Below are 15,483 nucleotides of genomic sequence, written 5' to 3'. Positions count from 1 at the left end.
TTTGCTTTTATTTGTCTATTTATTCTACTCCATGAAAAACCTATAAAATAACTTGATCTGAAACTACTTGGCAGTGTAAATAGAACTTCACTAAAAAAAAGGGATATAGCCATGATTGCTATTATAGCAATATTTTAGTCCTTAATGCTCTGAGTTATTTTTTACTCTATCTATGCTTAATGTAAATGTTTTAGCTGAAGTATTTCTATTTCAACTTCATCAGTCCTTTGTGATTCCTAAATAGAGATTGAATAATCAATATTTACAGCATAAGAAAAGTTAAAATCTTACATCAACACCTACTCCAAATATCAAGACATAGAGAGAACCTGAACTCATGATAGCAGAAGTATAATCTGAGAATTCAGGACCAAAGACCTTTGTGATGTGAAGCCATGCAGATCCTCCTACTGAATCCATAAAGTCACACCAAGTGTGTGCTTCCCCACTAGGCTAAGGTTTCTGCTTTGTTACTGAGCATGCCAGCACTGAGATGCTGGAGGGAACAAACAAGGATAGAACCTGGATCCAAACAGAAATCTACAGCCATTTTCCATACAGTAATCTTGAAAGGCAGCAGCAAATTAGCAAAAGCTGAAAAGTAGCAACTGTGGACCCATAATAAGTGCATAATAGGTCCAGACCCTACGTGGTTTAATCCCGATTTTTTTTTATTCTTTTGCCACCTGCCAACTGTTACATTTTGATAATTCAAATAAAAAGGTCATACTGTCAAAGGTTAAAGCTCCAAAGCACTGAATTACAGGATAGTCAACTAACATTTAACATTTATTGATATGACAAAATAAAGGTATAGATTACATGAACTTCACATTTTTTAAACAAAATATGGCTGAACAAACTATAAAATCACCAAAAGCTACTAAGAGGCACCATGTTATTGGGCTACCATACGGAAAGTATTATATAAGAGGGTCGCCAGGGACTGAAGTATTTTTGTTACAGCTAATGTAGTCAAGCAAAGAAAGATTTGTGTGTTAGTATGCAGAGAAATTATATGAGAGGGAAAAAATGTCTAAATCTTTTTGGCAGGAGACCTGAAACTAAATAAAATCACATCAAAAGCCAGGAAGCTATACTTATAAAATTCGTCCCCCCCAACCACACAGTGGTCTCCTATTACATTCATTCATAAAGCTGCTGGAAATGGCAATCCCTGATGCACACATGGATTGTGTAGGTATCAATTAAGATAGGCCAGGTGGGAAAAAAAGGCCCATATAGGAGGAATTATGTATTAGCTATTTGGTGTTGGGTTCCTCACAGGGGACTTGCAGAACTTTTCAGAGTTCAAGGCTAAATTTGAAAATGTAACCCCTTTCTTTCCATGGGAAGGGACAATCAAAGTGTGGAAAAGAAGGGCAAATCTATTTTTCTTCCATAGCCTCATAGACTTCTTCCATTCCATCTTCCATTCCACCCGTCTATCCCTTTGAGTATTACAGCTGCAGCCTCAGAGGAAAAAAACATATTAAATTATGGTGCAGCCAGAGTTGTGTCAGGGCCTGTACTTCATGTACTTTCAGCAAGCTCTGGAGACTGAATCTCCTCCTCTGCATGGAAGCTCCAGGGTCCATGAGTCTATGGAGCTGTTCCAGAGTAACTTTCAGAGAGAAAGTACAAGTGAGACAAGTAGGAAAAACCTAAGCACAGTATTCCAGGTATGCCCTGACAAGTGATAAATAGAGAGGGCCAATTACTTCTTCATCTTTGCTTGCTGGTGATGCTCTTGTTGATACAACCTGGCATGTCAGCAAAGGAGGAAATGAGGAGGGATGAGCAGGACTCCCACGCACACACAAATTCAGAACTTTTATGTCCATTCACCCCAAATGGGAAATGGCATCTTCAGTGGGCAAAGCAATCTTATAATGGGGCCTCACTTTGGTCCAGAGATGAAAAACTGGAGTACAACACATAGCTAAGACCCAAAAACTAGGGACAGCATTTAATGAAACAATAACAAGAACTGTGTTCAGTTTAGAAATAGGATTTATAATTGTCATCCCACTAACTTCTCATTTTGCATTCTAGATATCAAGAAAATACATGAACAACAGCAGCCATGAGGTGTGCTTTGGGATCAGGATTATATGAAGTACAAAAAGGTTTTCCTAAAAGCTGAGGGACATTCCTGTAAGACATGTTATATATGACCCTAGCAGCCACAGGCCCCTCTTATATCACCTTGGTTTGAAAGGGCTCCTGTGAGAGCTCAGAGCAAGGTTGGGAGGATAGTCCAGAAACTGCCCATTAGCTTTCACTTGAGAGACAGCCATGACTACAGCTTCAATAAACATTTCTCCAATAAATTAGAGGGAATGGGGGAGACCCAGGGCCAGTCCCATTCCAGCAGGCAATGTGAAATACTACTTAGGGACCACCAGGGCAGACAGACCTATCCACAAGTCACTCTGTAAAAAAAATTTTTTTTTAGGAAATAATTATGGCTCATAACAGGCTACATGCCACACAGTACAGAAATTATTTGTCTTGTGACCAAAAAAACTTGTCTTGAACACTAATGAACATTTTAGTGGCAAGCTCAGACTCAATTGATACACTCATATCTATTTGTTGGAATAAATGTCCATAATAAAAACCATGAGTTTTGAATTCAGTTTTAAGTAAATAATATGCTTTCTACATGGTGCTGATTTAACTAAAATCAAAAGACTACTCCTCCCATACAGGAAGACAAGTCTAATGAAGGGAGTTGGAGAGTCTCAAGGTACTGCTGCATTTCAGAAAGACAGCAGCGCAGCTGCAAACCAACAATGGCATTTGTGTCCAGCATCCAGGACAAAAAAAGTCTTTACCATCCTGTGCAACACATAAACAGTATTGCACAAATTTGTTTCTTCTAAATAGATTGAATTTTAATCAGATATCATTTGAATCCTGTGGCTAAATGTTACATCTTTTGGTACCTCTGACTTCACACTGCTCCTCTCTACACGGTGACTTAAATGTACTTTGGAGGAACATCGGTACTTTCAGAAGTCTGAAGAAATCAGCAATACATGTTAAAAACCTGGCAGAAGTTTTTTCTAAAGAAGATTTTTCCTAATATCCAAATATTTAGCAGCTTGGAAAAAGTTTGTTCAGGGATGGTCCTGCAAGGCAAAGCCGGGAAAGCTTTCAATGCAAATGCATTTGCCGGTGATGGAAATCCATCGCAGCGCTGCCACGGGGGCCAGCGGGTGCCTGCGGAGGCAGAGCCCGTGCACACGCCGCCTGTGGCACTGATAAATCACCAGCGGCCGACCTCAGGCCAGGCCGGGGCTCGTACCGGGGCTCGTACCCGGGCTCGTACCGGGGCTCGTACCGCCCGCCGGAGTGACACGGCTTTACGCACGGGAGCATCACCGTGGCTCCGTGGCCGGCTCCGGAGCAGCCTGCCCTGCTCCGGCCGGGACCACCCGCCCCTCTCCGCCGCGGTCTCTGCCCGCCCCGGCTCCAGGCGGGTCCGCCCCGCCCCGCCCGGTTATACGGCCCCGTCCCGCCGCCCGCCCGCGCTCCGGCGCTGCCGCCGCGCCGCCGAGGGACGGCCAGAGGGACAGCCCGAGGGACAGCCCGAGGGACAGCCAGACAGCGCCGGGGTCGCGGCCGGGCCGCCTGCCCGCCCGTGCCCGGGCGATGGTGCCGGCGCCCGGGAGCGCCCTGCTCGCCGCGCTGCTCGCCGCCGCGCTGGCCGCCGCGGGCAGGTGAGCGGGGACGCGGGCGGGGTCGGGCGGGAGGAGCCCGGGCACGGCAGCCCCGCTCCCGGCGGGTCCGGCCGCCCGGGGCTGCGTGCCGCTGCTCCCCGGCGGCCCCGCGGGTGTCGGGCTCTCCCGCCTGGAGCCGGGGTGCGCGTGTTCCTCCCGCGCCCGTGTCCGCGGAGCTCGCCCCGCCGGCAGCCGGTCCCGGGGCCGTGGTGCTGAACGGCGCCCGCCCGGTTCGTGCGCTCCAGCACGTGTGAGCCGCTCCCCGAGCTACTCACACCGGAGCTGGGGACGCGTGCTCTGGGAAAAGCGGAAGCTTTAGTGGCGGTCCCAACGGGGGAACAGCTGCACCATCTGTGGGAAGGTGTGAGCACCTCCAGCTCTTGGTCTGCCAGCATAAACGGCCCTTCACCAGCAGCCAGTCATGACAGATGTTGGGTTCTATGGAGGCAGGTATGCTTTGGAAACAGAACGAGATTTTGAGAGAGGATCAAACCACTTACTCCAGACCAAGCCGTTCCAGTGTTCCCTCTCCTAATTCTCCAGAAGCAGAAGTGCTGCAGCAAGGGAATAGCTCGTAAAGGGAGAATTCACAGCAACTGCATGTGAAGCCTTCAAGATGTTTTGTGGTTTATTTCTTTAATATTATATCTGTGAATGGAAACATTTCATCAACAAGTGGCAGTGTGCTGTTCCAGCACATGTGAGGCTGTTGAGTGGTCAACTCCTTAGAGAAATTCATGAACTCCAGCCATGCTCTTATGTCTTAGGGAAAGCACATTTGTTATTCTATACCACCTCACACCATTGTCGAGGGCGAGGGAAAAGGACTGTGCTCCAGGAAGAAGGGGTTCCTTCCAGTCAACAAAACGTGGTGGAGGGAGCCTGTCCAGTCTATTACTGGAGTATTATTGTGTGAAATGTTTCTTTTCTTCTACCTTCCGTCATTAGTATTGTTGCTGTTACTATTCATTTCCTAATCTCATTGCTGTTTCCAGCAAATTGTTCTTACCTCAGCCTGCAATCTTTGCCTTTTGTGCCTCCAATTCTCAACTCCATCCTGCTGCAAGGGGAAGGGTGAGGGGAAAATGGGGGAGCAAAAGAGGGTGGTGTGTGGTTGTGGAGAGTGTTGGTGGGGGGACTGATTTGAGGAATACCATTCCTAAACCATAATAGCAACACGGGTTGCAGCAGCAATGAAACTTAGTCCCACTTAGTTTAAAATGGTGCTAATGGGTCACAACAATCTTGTGACAGCTAATGCAGGCAGCTCTTTATTTCAGTCACCTCAGCTCAGGCGGTCCTGGGTTGTTGTGGTTACTGTTCATCCTCACTGTTCTTTGCTAAATGTCACAAAGTGCTGTCAGCAATACCACAGCCACATATACTCAATTACTTCTCTCCTCCCTGGGCACCCTGGACTGCTAAGTAGCCACTTATTACTTTAGCACCAGTGCTGCCTCTCAGAGTTCTTTGGACAGCACTCTTCCACTGACCTGCGCTGTGATCTGACCTGCACGGTGTGCTTTCTCTTGCCTTTCTTTTTTGGTCACGTTTTTTGGCTGCAGATTCTTCAAGGCCAGGAATTTTTTTGCGCACTGAGCAGACTGTGACAAGTCCAGCCATCTCACTCAGGTACTTTAGGTAGTTCCTCTGAAATCCTACAGGAGTATGAGAAAAAGGAGGGGTCAGAAGTGCCCTATGCCTCCAGTCTACATGACTTCTTCCCCAATATCTAGGAAGGTTCATGCGACATTCCCCCAGGAAGGGTCTGCCTACCTGAAAAAAATCTCATCTTTCTACATTTATTTAAAAATGCTGAACTCCTGATAGAAATAGCTAAGCTGATGGGTATTGATTCTTCATGGGTGAGAGGGACTAACCTGGTAAAACTGGTTTTCCTCACAGATTTTGAGATCTAGTTGATATTTTCCTCTGCCAAAGGTAAGTTTTATCTTGATGCTTCTTGTGAAAGTCATAACAAGTTTTTCAGCCTTGTCCAGGGCAATATCTATAGAGTTCAGCTATGTTAATTTATTTTGCAGCTCTATGGAACATTTCCCAGTTTTAAGGAAAGTTTGTTCTGAAATCTTGAGAGATACTGTATGCTTTATAATGACCTTTTTTTAAAAAATAAATTATTAAATAAAATATTACTGAATCCATTTTTCCTGTTAAAATGAGCACCTTTTGGAAAGGAATGAGATCCTTCTTCCTCCAGGCTTTAGGCATTTTAACCTTCCAGGGGAGTCATAGCACTATCCAGATGCATTCAAAGGGATTTTCTGGGATGCAAGCAGAATGTACATTTACTATCCAGGCAAATTCAAGGCCACTTTCTAGTCTGCAAGCAGAACATATTTTCTTTAACTTGTATACTTGCAAGTGATGTAAGGCAGCAGCATGTGGATAACAAAATGGAAAAAGGTTATTTTATTGTCTGTAGGGTGCAGAGGCAGGGTGCTGATTTGTCACAGGCACAGAGGAGTTAGAGCTGTTCAACACACTTTTCCGCCTGTCTGAAGATGTTCACGCACAAGAACATGTACTCCTGTTAACTGCATCACTGCATTGATGGCAAAGGCTGGGTGGCTTCAGAACAATTTATTCCAGTACTGAAGCTTATCTACTTGCCAGGTGACATGAAGACCATCTCTTTGTATAGAGTATCTCAGATACACGAGCTTATGCATTTCCTCTGAACTCCCTTCTAGTTCCAATGGTTCAGCTACTAAAGAAAACTCTGGAGTAACATCTTGTGTCTTTCAAGTGTATGCATATATTTGTTCTACTAGTTTGCCTCAGTGATGTTTGCAGGAACTGTTTTGATGTGAGTGTGACTGTTACAGATCCGCACAGGAGGATACATGCAAAGCACTCCTGTAATGTGATAAAATATTACCTTTTTTGTGCCTTAGACTAAAAAATACAAAAGTTTGTGCCCGATGGCTTCTTCCACCATATTTTTCCCCACCATGAGATTTCTGTTGCAGTGTATTGTCCCCCCTCAGGAGCCCAAATCACTTACTACAAAACTCTAACCACACAGGAATTTTCTGGGTCAAAACCAACACTTTGGACTCTCTGAGGAAAATGCATTTTAAATTACAACTTGGATAAAGCAATGGGGACAGAGCATTTTGGATAAAGGAAAGAATTTCATAAGGGGGACAGGCATGTGGTAGAGAACTTAAGTAACAGCAAGGAGAGGGAGACGAAAACTAAAGTCACAGCACTCATAGAAGCACAGAGGAAGTCTAGAAGATTTACACAGTTGTGAATTTCTATCAGATTTATAATTTTGGCAACTAATATGGCAGGTCTTCCAACTCTTGCAGCTGTTGATCTGCACAATGACTTTGAACCCCCTGGGCTTATTGGCAGGTGAAATGAACATTAATTTGTATGGTCAGGGAGTCTCATTCAACCAGAATGCTTGGGACTGTCTGCACTTATGCAATCACTTTGCATGTATGCAGTAGCTATGAGCCTGCAAGTCGCTAGCTTTTATGGGGCTGACTGATGTTCTCAAGATGCTTTCCTGTAGAATCAGTCTTTCATCATCCGAGGCAACGGTGCTGTCAGTTATGGCATCATATATTCGATCCAGTTGTTCATGTGACACAAACTGAGGCAGCCCTGTTGACTTCACTGATGTTAAGATGACCCATTCTAGCAAGGGAGCTGGCTGTATTTTTTGCCTTTCCGTGTTTCTCATTAGAAGGTGCTTACCTTGCACAGTTGATTTATTGCAGGTGAAACAGTCCCATCATCCCAGTTTCTCTGATCAAATGGAAGTTTGCATTCCTGTCTAGGAGCACTGCTAGACAGTGTTCCTGTTTGGTGAAATGAAAATGGCTGACAGTGGATAAAACATAAGAGAATTGTACAAAAGGGGTATGCAGAGGAATGGAGTAGAGCATTTTCCTGCTGGAGCTGGTGTTTGTCCTTCCTTACGCAGCTCGAGAGCTCGTGGGCAGCAGGGGGCTGTGAGCCAGCCTGGGGTGTGTCGCTACGGCTCCAGGTTGGATTGCTGTCCTGGCTGGAGAAAGAACAAGGGCCACTGTGAAGGTAACATTAACTTTCTGCTTGTTTCTTCTCTGCTGCTGCATACTTGGTACTAATAAGGAGGTTTCTTACATGTCTGCCAGAAGTTACAGAAGGAAAACTCCTGAGGAGTGAAATCTAACTCTGTGAGAGAGCAAATAAAACATGCTTGAGAGACTAGCTCCTCAAAAAAAGCAGAGCTTTGGGTAAATAACACCAAACCATAACTTGCACATTCAGAAATTCTTAGATCCAGAAGGCACCATCTGTTCTAATCTCCTGTACAGCCCTGGTCAGTGGCTACACTGTTACAGCTGTTGAGTACATGCCATAAATGCAGTGTTTTCTAATGCTATATAAGGACCCCTAAAATGATTTAATATCAGTTGGTATCCTTTATCTTCAGATTACACAGCCTCTGAGAACCAGAAGGTTTTAAATTTCTAAAAATATAAATAAAACTCAAGCAATAAATGCCCCTGACTTGAGCCTGGGGAGCCAACCAGTATTCTGGTGTGTGGATCATTTGCTTAATGAAGAGACAAAAACTCTTAGGACACTTCCAATTTGTGAAAGGTCTACATGTCCCAAGGAGAATACAGTGTGGAATCTCTCTCTCCAATTGTACTTGGGCAAAACACAACATAATCATAAAATATATGTTTTAGATCTTTTTCAGATGTTGCACTTGTTGCCCCAGAGAGTTTGGCCTTTTATATCTAGTGAATTTGTATTGAGGCTTAAGATTATTCATTGCTGAAAATCCATATACTAAAAGGGAAAGATGCTAAAATGTCTCTGCTCTGTATCTATGATATGTCATTTAAAAAAAAGAAAAAGGGATTATTGTAGTTATTTCTTGCACTGCTTAATTGCACTTTAGTTTTGATGCAAATTAAGACCTGAAGAGAAACTAGCAAATGTAACTTTTGATCAGCCAGTGGAGTAGCTTGTCGTGTTTTAAAGCAATAGGTTTTCATAAAATTTGAAGACTGTTCTTTGGCAAATCACTTTAAGCCACCTATAATGTAATTCTGCACTGTAAATACAGATGTGGTGTTTTTCTCTGCTTCAATGCTAACACTGCAAGCTGGTCTTTTGCAGTCTTACATCCCCTCAGTTACAGGAGAGAAATGTGTCCAACCCATGGGAGAACATCCCAAGCAGGGATGCTTTGGATCCCAGGGGAACAAGCTGGTCTTCCAGTGTGCCACATTGCATTCAGGGCTGGAAGAAGCGTAGAAAAATGCCTCAATCTGCAGAGTTAGTACCTTCAGTACATCTGAATGTATCTGTTAATGTAGAGAGGATACTTGAATTCAGAAAAATGAATTTTAATACTAATTTTACTATATAGTAACTAAACTTTCCTATAGTTTGCAGATCAGCTTAACTACATAGGAATCGAGACTCACATCCTGGTGCACACTCTTTCACTGTTTCCTCAGAGGTAGTCCTGATATAAATGCATGTTTGGTTTGCTCTTCCTGAATAACCCCCATGCTGACAATTAGAGTGATTTCAGGAGCCTTAAGGCTTATAAAAGTCAGCATTTAATTTCTGATTGATGATCCAGAGGACTTAGAGTTGCTTTTTAATGCGTCCAGGTTTAATGTAGCCCTCTCAAATTATTGTAAACATGATGCAAATATACTTGCTGGGATGTGTGCTAAGGACAGTTGCCTGATGACAGATGTGCTCTGGATGTTCCACCATGGGATAGACACGTTCCTCAGCTGTAACTGAGGAGATCCAAGACTGTAAACTGCTATAGGATTATGTGTCTCCTTTGGCTCTAGGAGAGTGCTGTTGCCTCTTTCCTGCTCCAGATGCCAAGCATAGCAATTCAAGCTGCTGGCCAGCTGCTTCTCACATAGGCTTCCTAAAAAAAGGGAAAAAGGCAAGAGTACAAAACTAAATGTGTCTTGTAAGCATAGGAAAAAAAAAAAAAAAAAAAAAAAAAAAAAAAAAAAAAAAAAGGAAAGAAAAAAGAGGGAGAGACCTTTTGTCTTTACAAACCTGGAAAAAACCAAATTCTTGTAATTAATGTTAGTACCACTATTCTCAAGCCCAAATAAAGTGTTAATCTGTAGTTACTTTGCTGAGACTAGGGGGAGAGGTGTGGAGGATACTGAACTTGTGCAAAACCTTTTAGGCAACTAAGCAGGGCAAACTTTCTCAAATAGAATACTTCTAACTTTTTTTTTTTCTCTCTCCTTTCTATGCCTGACTCCACCAGCTACCTGTGTACATGGCTGCAAGTATGGCGAGTGCACAGGACCAAACAAATGCAAATGTTTCCCTGGATTTACTGGGAAAACCTGTAATCAAGGTTTGTGCATATGCTCCAGAAGGGAGCCTGTTGGTTTTCTGTTTCCGTATCTTGTACTATGGTTTTTGTCATCTTCCAAAGCAGTAAACCAGGATGTTTTCTTGTTTATGTAGAAGAACTTAAGAATTTAAGACTTTTGCATCTCCAGCAACCCAGGCAAGCTCTAAGTCTCCTTCAGCAGACAAAAGTTTGAACCTATATTGTTTATCTCCTATGGGCTGATGACAAGGGCAAACTCATGTTTATAGTTAGAGGATTAAGGCATGGAGAGATTATATAGGAAGGTATCTGAAGAGATGGAAGCCAATTCCAGAACCCATGTTATTTTCTAAACTAGCAGCCCATATTTCTTTTAAAATTAATCTTCTAGTCAGAAAGACTTGCAATTATATTGTAGATGTATAATTTATCAATCTGCCTGGACTGTATATGCTGATAGTATTTCTGAGAACCAACATTGGGAGTCCTTAGAATTGCATTTTCAGAAACTTTAAATGCACCATTTTTGCCCCATAAATTTGGAATTCAACATGGAAATATTTCAATGAACACATTGGTAAGAACTCAGCTTTTTTTTTTCCGTTCCAAAATATGAGACCCCTGTCTTGGATCAGATGAAAGGAGCAGGTCACTGTGCATGGAGAGGCAAATGAGTGAACTGTAGGTGCTATGATGGAAACATGACATAATGGCCACACAAATGACTAGGTCTGTCCTTGCTACCTTCCTAAACTCCTGCAGACTTTGCTTGAAAATATTTCATTGACACGCTAAACACACTTTTTTTTATAGTCAAAACAGCCCATTTATTACACAGTATCTTTCAAATAATATGCCCTATTAAGTATTAAGTATTTTGGAAAAATCCATCTTTTGCTGTTTCTCACAGGAAAAGAAGTTAACTCCTCAGTGCCACTAGAGAGGAAAGGGAAACAGCAGCTGTGGTTATATGCAACAGATATATAAGTACCACTTACAACTTCGGCCTCTAAACACAGAAGTTTAATCTCACTAATTATTTGTCAACTTAAATGTTGCTAAAAGGCAACAGAGAAGCCCTCAGCTTTTAGGTGCTTTCCATGCAGTAACTCCATGTGCATTTGACATGCTCTCCATAGGCAACCTGATCAGTTCTGTGCACTTCAGCAGGTTCCAAGACTGAGGCTTGGAGGAAGCGCTGCACAGACCTACACATGCAAACTCCCTGTTAGCTCCTGGGCTTTTCTGCCTTCTGAAGCAGGAGTAGGATTTTTTCAGTGGGGTGGTGGCTGGTACAGACCAGAAGTGTGCAAGAGTTGTTTGTTACAACAGTATAGCTGTATAGGTGGTCATGTTCCATCAGCCAGGATGGAATACCCACTAATACCCACTTTTAATTTACTGGCAGATGTAGCCTTGGTCTGTCCTTACAGCAGAATGTCCTGCTGAGCAAGCTCAACATGAGCTAACTAAAATAACAGAGATAAGGGGACTGTATTAGTCTGCCACCAAGTCTGAGCTAAATTAGCCTTATCTCCATAGGTTCTTTTTTAGAGCTGTTATGCTATCTGTGCATTGTGAGAGATAGGTACAGATAAGCATTTTGAAAATGTATGGTCTAAATGGAATAATTTTTGTTCTCCAGTTTGCTCTGTAGTTTCTTTGTTAAGAGAGTCTTAGTTATTTAGTGGAGTCACAGTAGCACAAAAGTCCAGTGTGATGTGCAAGCAGACAGGTTGTCCTTTTTCAAAAAGACCCTGTGAGTATAATAGAATGCAACCCTCTCTCTTCCCTGGACTGAGCTGTAACAAACACTTGTGCACCTCCATGAAGTTTATGCTTTGAATGGTCTGGAGGTTTTGTTCCTGTGGTCTGCAGGGTGTGACACAAGAACAGATGCTTCTCCCATTGGAAGTGGAGTTGCACAAGCTCAGAGCTTGCCTGGAGAGTTGCATCTTTACTGAAATTATATTATCAGTCATATGTGCTGTTAAACACATATTGAATGGGCTGCATATGCTGGTGCATTCTATAAATTAGTTCAATCTATTTACTAATCTCTACAAGAGGTAGAGGTGTCAGGTCATGGAAGTAAAAAACACAGATGTTGTCCCCTTGTCATAGGCCAAATATCATTGTCAGCACTGCTCACCCTATACCACACAAAAAAACGCTTTAGAATTCTCATTTTCTCCCTGTGAAGGATAGATTTGGGGAATTTGAAATTGATTTAGTTTCCAAAAAGCCTTTAAATCCTGGATTCTGAGAAGGATTTAGGATGTTTTATTCTCAGGATTTTCCGATTTTTGAGATCCTTTTAAAGTCACATAATTATTATCATAAATTGTATTTCATTTCTGCTACTGATAATCTTGGTGCCAGTGTGTAGCTCAGAAAAATTGAAGTAAAAATCTTTGTTTCGCTTTATCTCAATCTCCTTTGCTGTTCTTAGCCTCATGTTTTTGCATTTTTAATACAGAGGTCAACTGGAGGGCTAGAACCAGAAAAAGTCCATTAAAAAAACTCCCAGAAAAGATTAGCTACGATTCTCTCCACCCCTCCACTTCTTCCTAACAAGCTGCCAGATGTGGCCAGAGTTTGCATTAATTTTTCAAGTGTAGAGGTCTGTGTATGTTGGTTTTACTAGCAGTCTTTCAGCCAGATGGTCTGCTAAACTCTCATCTTGCAAGGGGCTGGCTTATTTTCCATCCAGACGACTTCACTCTGGGGAACTCCACACTTTAGGCAATATTATCCACCTATATGCATGGATATATGTATAAAAGCCCAACACTCACTCAGTTCCGATGACTTCTGCAGATCTGAATGAATGTGGACTGAAGCCACGTCCCTGTGAGCACAGATGTATGAACACACATGGCAGCTACAAGTGCTATTGTCTCAACGGGTACATGCTCATGCCAGATGGCACATGTGCAAGTAAGTATCAGAGCTGATGGAACAGGCACACCAAGATCATCTAATCACATCTAATCCCAGCAGATTTTCTTCTTGTGATGAACTGATTTAGCTTATTCAGGATAGGGTCTTTGCCCCTGCACTCTGGTCACAGCTGAAAGAGGCTTCCTATTTGGATGTTCCTAATAGGAATGTACCCTATTTGGGTAAAGTAAACTAGGCCATACTTATGTTTTGGTCTTCAGAGGTGTTTTGGTCCTGAAAGAAGTAAAAGTCTTTGATAGTGTTGCTTCAGATGAAGAACAGCTAGTATGATCTCCCTGTATAGTCCTGCCAGTTCATCTGTTGAATAAGGACGACCAAATGTATTCAAGCAAAGCACCAATATAGATTACTTTTTCCTGTGCTGAATTTCATGTCATTATGCCTTGCTTTACCTTTCTGTGCTCCACAACTGATTTATTTTATCTGTGTTAATATGCTTTTGGCAGTTTATGAAAACTGCTCTTGCAAATTTTTGCTGTATGATCCAAGGCTTATCTAAACTTATGAAAATAGGTATTTCTACCTATCTTCTTTGTCTTTAAGCCAGCATGAAATGGAAAGAATTCTGCTTTTTTAGCCAACCTGATTTTTCAGATCTGGGGAAGCTCCTAGTTTTTAGGTGACAGAGTTTTGTTTGTAGAAAATATCTCATGGACTCCTGAATTTTTTATTGTTAATTCATAAGCAACTTTATTTATAATGAATGGATTTTTAATATTCTGAATAGTTTCTGTGTTTATCCATATCCAACTTAAGACTGTGTGATTTCAATCTAGAATTTTGCTCTTCTTGTTATTCTAAATGCTGTTTTCAGGTTCTAGGACATGTGCCATGGTGAATTGTCAATATGGATGTGAAGAAGTCAAAGGACACGTGCAGTGTCTTTGTCCATCAGGTGGCCTTCAGCTGGGACCAAATGGAAGGACATGCATTGGTATGGTTAGAGAGCTCACTCTCAGCTTCTTTTCTGCAGGATCCCCATGAGAAGCCATAGGATAGGAAGTAGTTAACCCTCCTCACTGGCTTAAATAATGCTTCTTGTTACTCACAGTGTGATAAATAGTTTTCATACTTTTTTTTTTTATATTTTTTTCTTGAATTATTGGCCATGTAATTCTTTGGATAACTCTCATTCCCCAGTAAATAACTCAATATTTTGACATCAACAGATTTAGAGTCATCAACAGATTCAGTTTCTCCCCATTGGTATGAGGCCATTAATTACTGTGCTTTGCCTGCGGGAAGCTGCCCTGCTGACAAATGTATTATAGGATTTGGGCATTAGGTTTGGACGGGGCTTTCTTTTATTGTGATGACCCACAATACAAGCTTCTCAATTTTTCTCCAGAAGCCTCAACATTACCTATGAATTTCCTGTGATGAAGAAAGCATTGCTTATAATATTTGGTACTGCATTCTTCCATAAAGTTAGTTCACATTTTACTGCTTCACTCATAAGAACACATGCGAAAGTCATCACCAAATGTGAAATTATAAGATTTATTTATTAAGTTTATTTGTGACAGCCAAGAACAAATAATTCTCATGCAAATCCCAGTGAGTTTTTTCCTATTTTACCTTCTCATGGATCTGACCAGCATCCCTTCTCCTGCTGTAGACATCGATGAATGCTCCACTGGCAAAGCTGTCTGCTTGTACAACCGCCGATGCGTCAACACGTTCGGAAGCTTCTACTGCAAGTGCCAGCTGGGATATGAGCTAAAATACACCAGCGGCCGCTACAACTGTGTAGGTAAGAGCTAGCCCACGGATGTTCCTTCTTCATTCTTCTTATTCCCACAGAGTGCATCTTCCCTGTGGTTGCCCCCAGCATGTTGTCCTGTCCTGGGGATGCTGCCTCAGAAATGGGTAAGAGGTGTCACACTAAGAATATTCTGGATGGGACTTTGAATTTTTCTCTGTTTTTTTTTTTTTTTTTGTAGCCTTATGAAAAACCAAATCACTGGCACTTAAAATTTAAATTGCCTCATTGTGCCGAGTCAAGATGTGCAAGAGCTTGTTCTAAGTTGACTAAAAAAATGCTGGTAAAGGTTTAGTTAAAGAACCATTTTTTGTTGTCTTGGTTTCAAACTGTGATGAATAAGCAGTCCCACTATATTTTTTTCCTTTTTTCATGTCATTATTGATGAATGTGAAGTAAGTGCCTTCATGACTGTAAAAACAGTTATTTGGATGATTTGAACAGAACTTGAGGAAAAATAAATGAAAATAGTAGGTTTCAATTACTTTTCAGGTTTCTGTTGCATGACCAAGTTTCTCTCTAACAAAAATAAATACAGGCAAAAAAGTTATCCTGACATGCTCAGGTGTTAAAACAAATGTCAAAACACGCTTAACTCCTGTTTCAATCCATTAGCTGAATGCTGGAAGAACAGCAAAATATAAGTTACTGCAGCATTTGCTGCAGGAGTATTG

General features: G+C 42.0%; 1 protein-coding gene across 1 annotated transcript in view; it reads left to right on the top strand.

Annotated features, from left to right (window-relative positions):
• The first annotated feature begins 3,659 nt into the window (after positions 1-3,659).
• The window catches only part of EGFL6 (EGF like domain multiple 6), a 31,279-nt gene continuing 19,455 nt past the window's right edge, over positions 3,660-15,483 (top strand). The window contains exons 1-6 of the mRNA XM_053935278.1: positions 3,660-3,728; positions 7,687-7,796; positions 10,012-10,104; positions 12,904-13,023; positions 13,862-13,981; positions 14,666-14,800. Of these exons, the coding sequence (XP_053791253.1) occupies positions 3,661-3,728; positions 7,687-7,796; positions 10,012-10,104; positions 12,904-13,023; positions 13,862-13,981; positions 14,666-14,800 (646 nt within the window). The 5' untranslated portion in view covers position 3,660. The remainder of the gene's footprint in view (positions 3,729-7,686; positions 7,797-10,011; positions 10,105-12,903; positions 13,024-13,861; positions 13,982-14,665; positions 14,801-15,483) is intronic.

Source organism: Vidua chalybeata, chromosome 2 (genome assembly GCF_026979565.1).
Source record: "Vidua chalybeata isolate OUT-0048 chromosome 2, bVidCha1 merged haplotype, whole genome shotgun sequence".
Lineage (NCBI taxonomy): Eukaryota > Metazoa > Chordata > Aves > Passeriformes > Viduidae > Vidua > Vidua chalybeata.
This window is presented reverse-complemented; position numbering and strand designations above follow the sequence as displayed.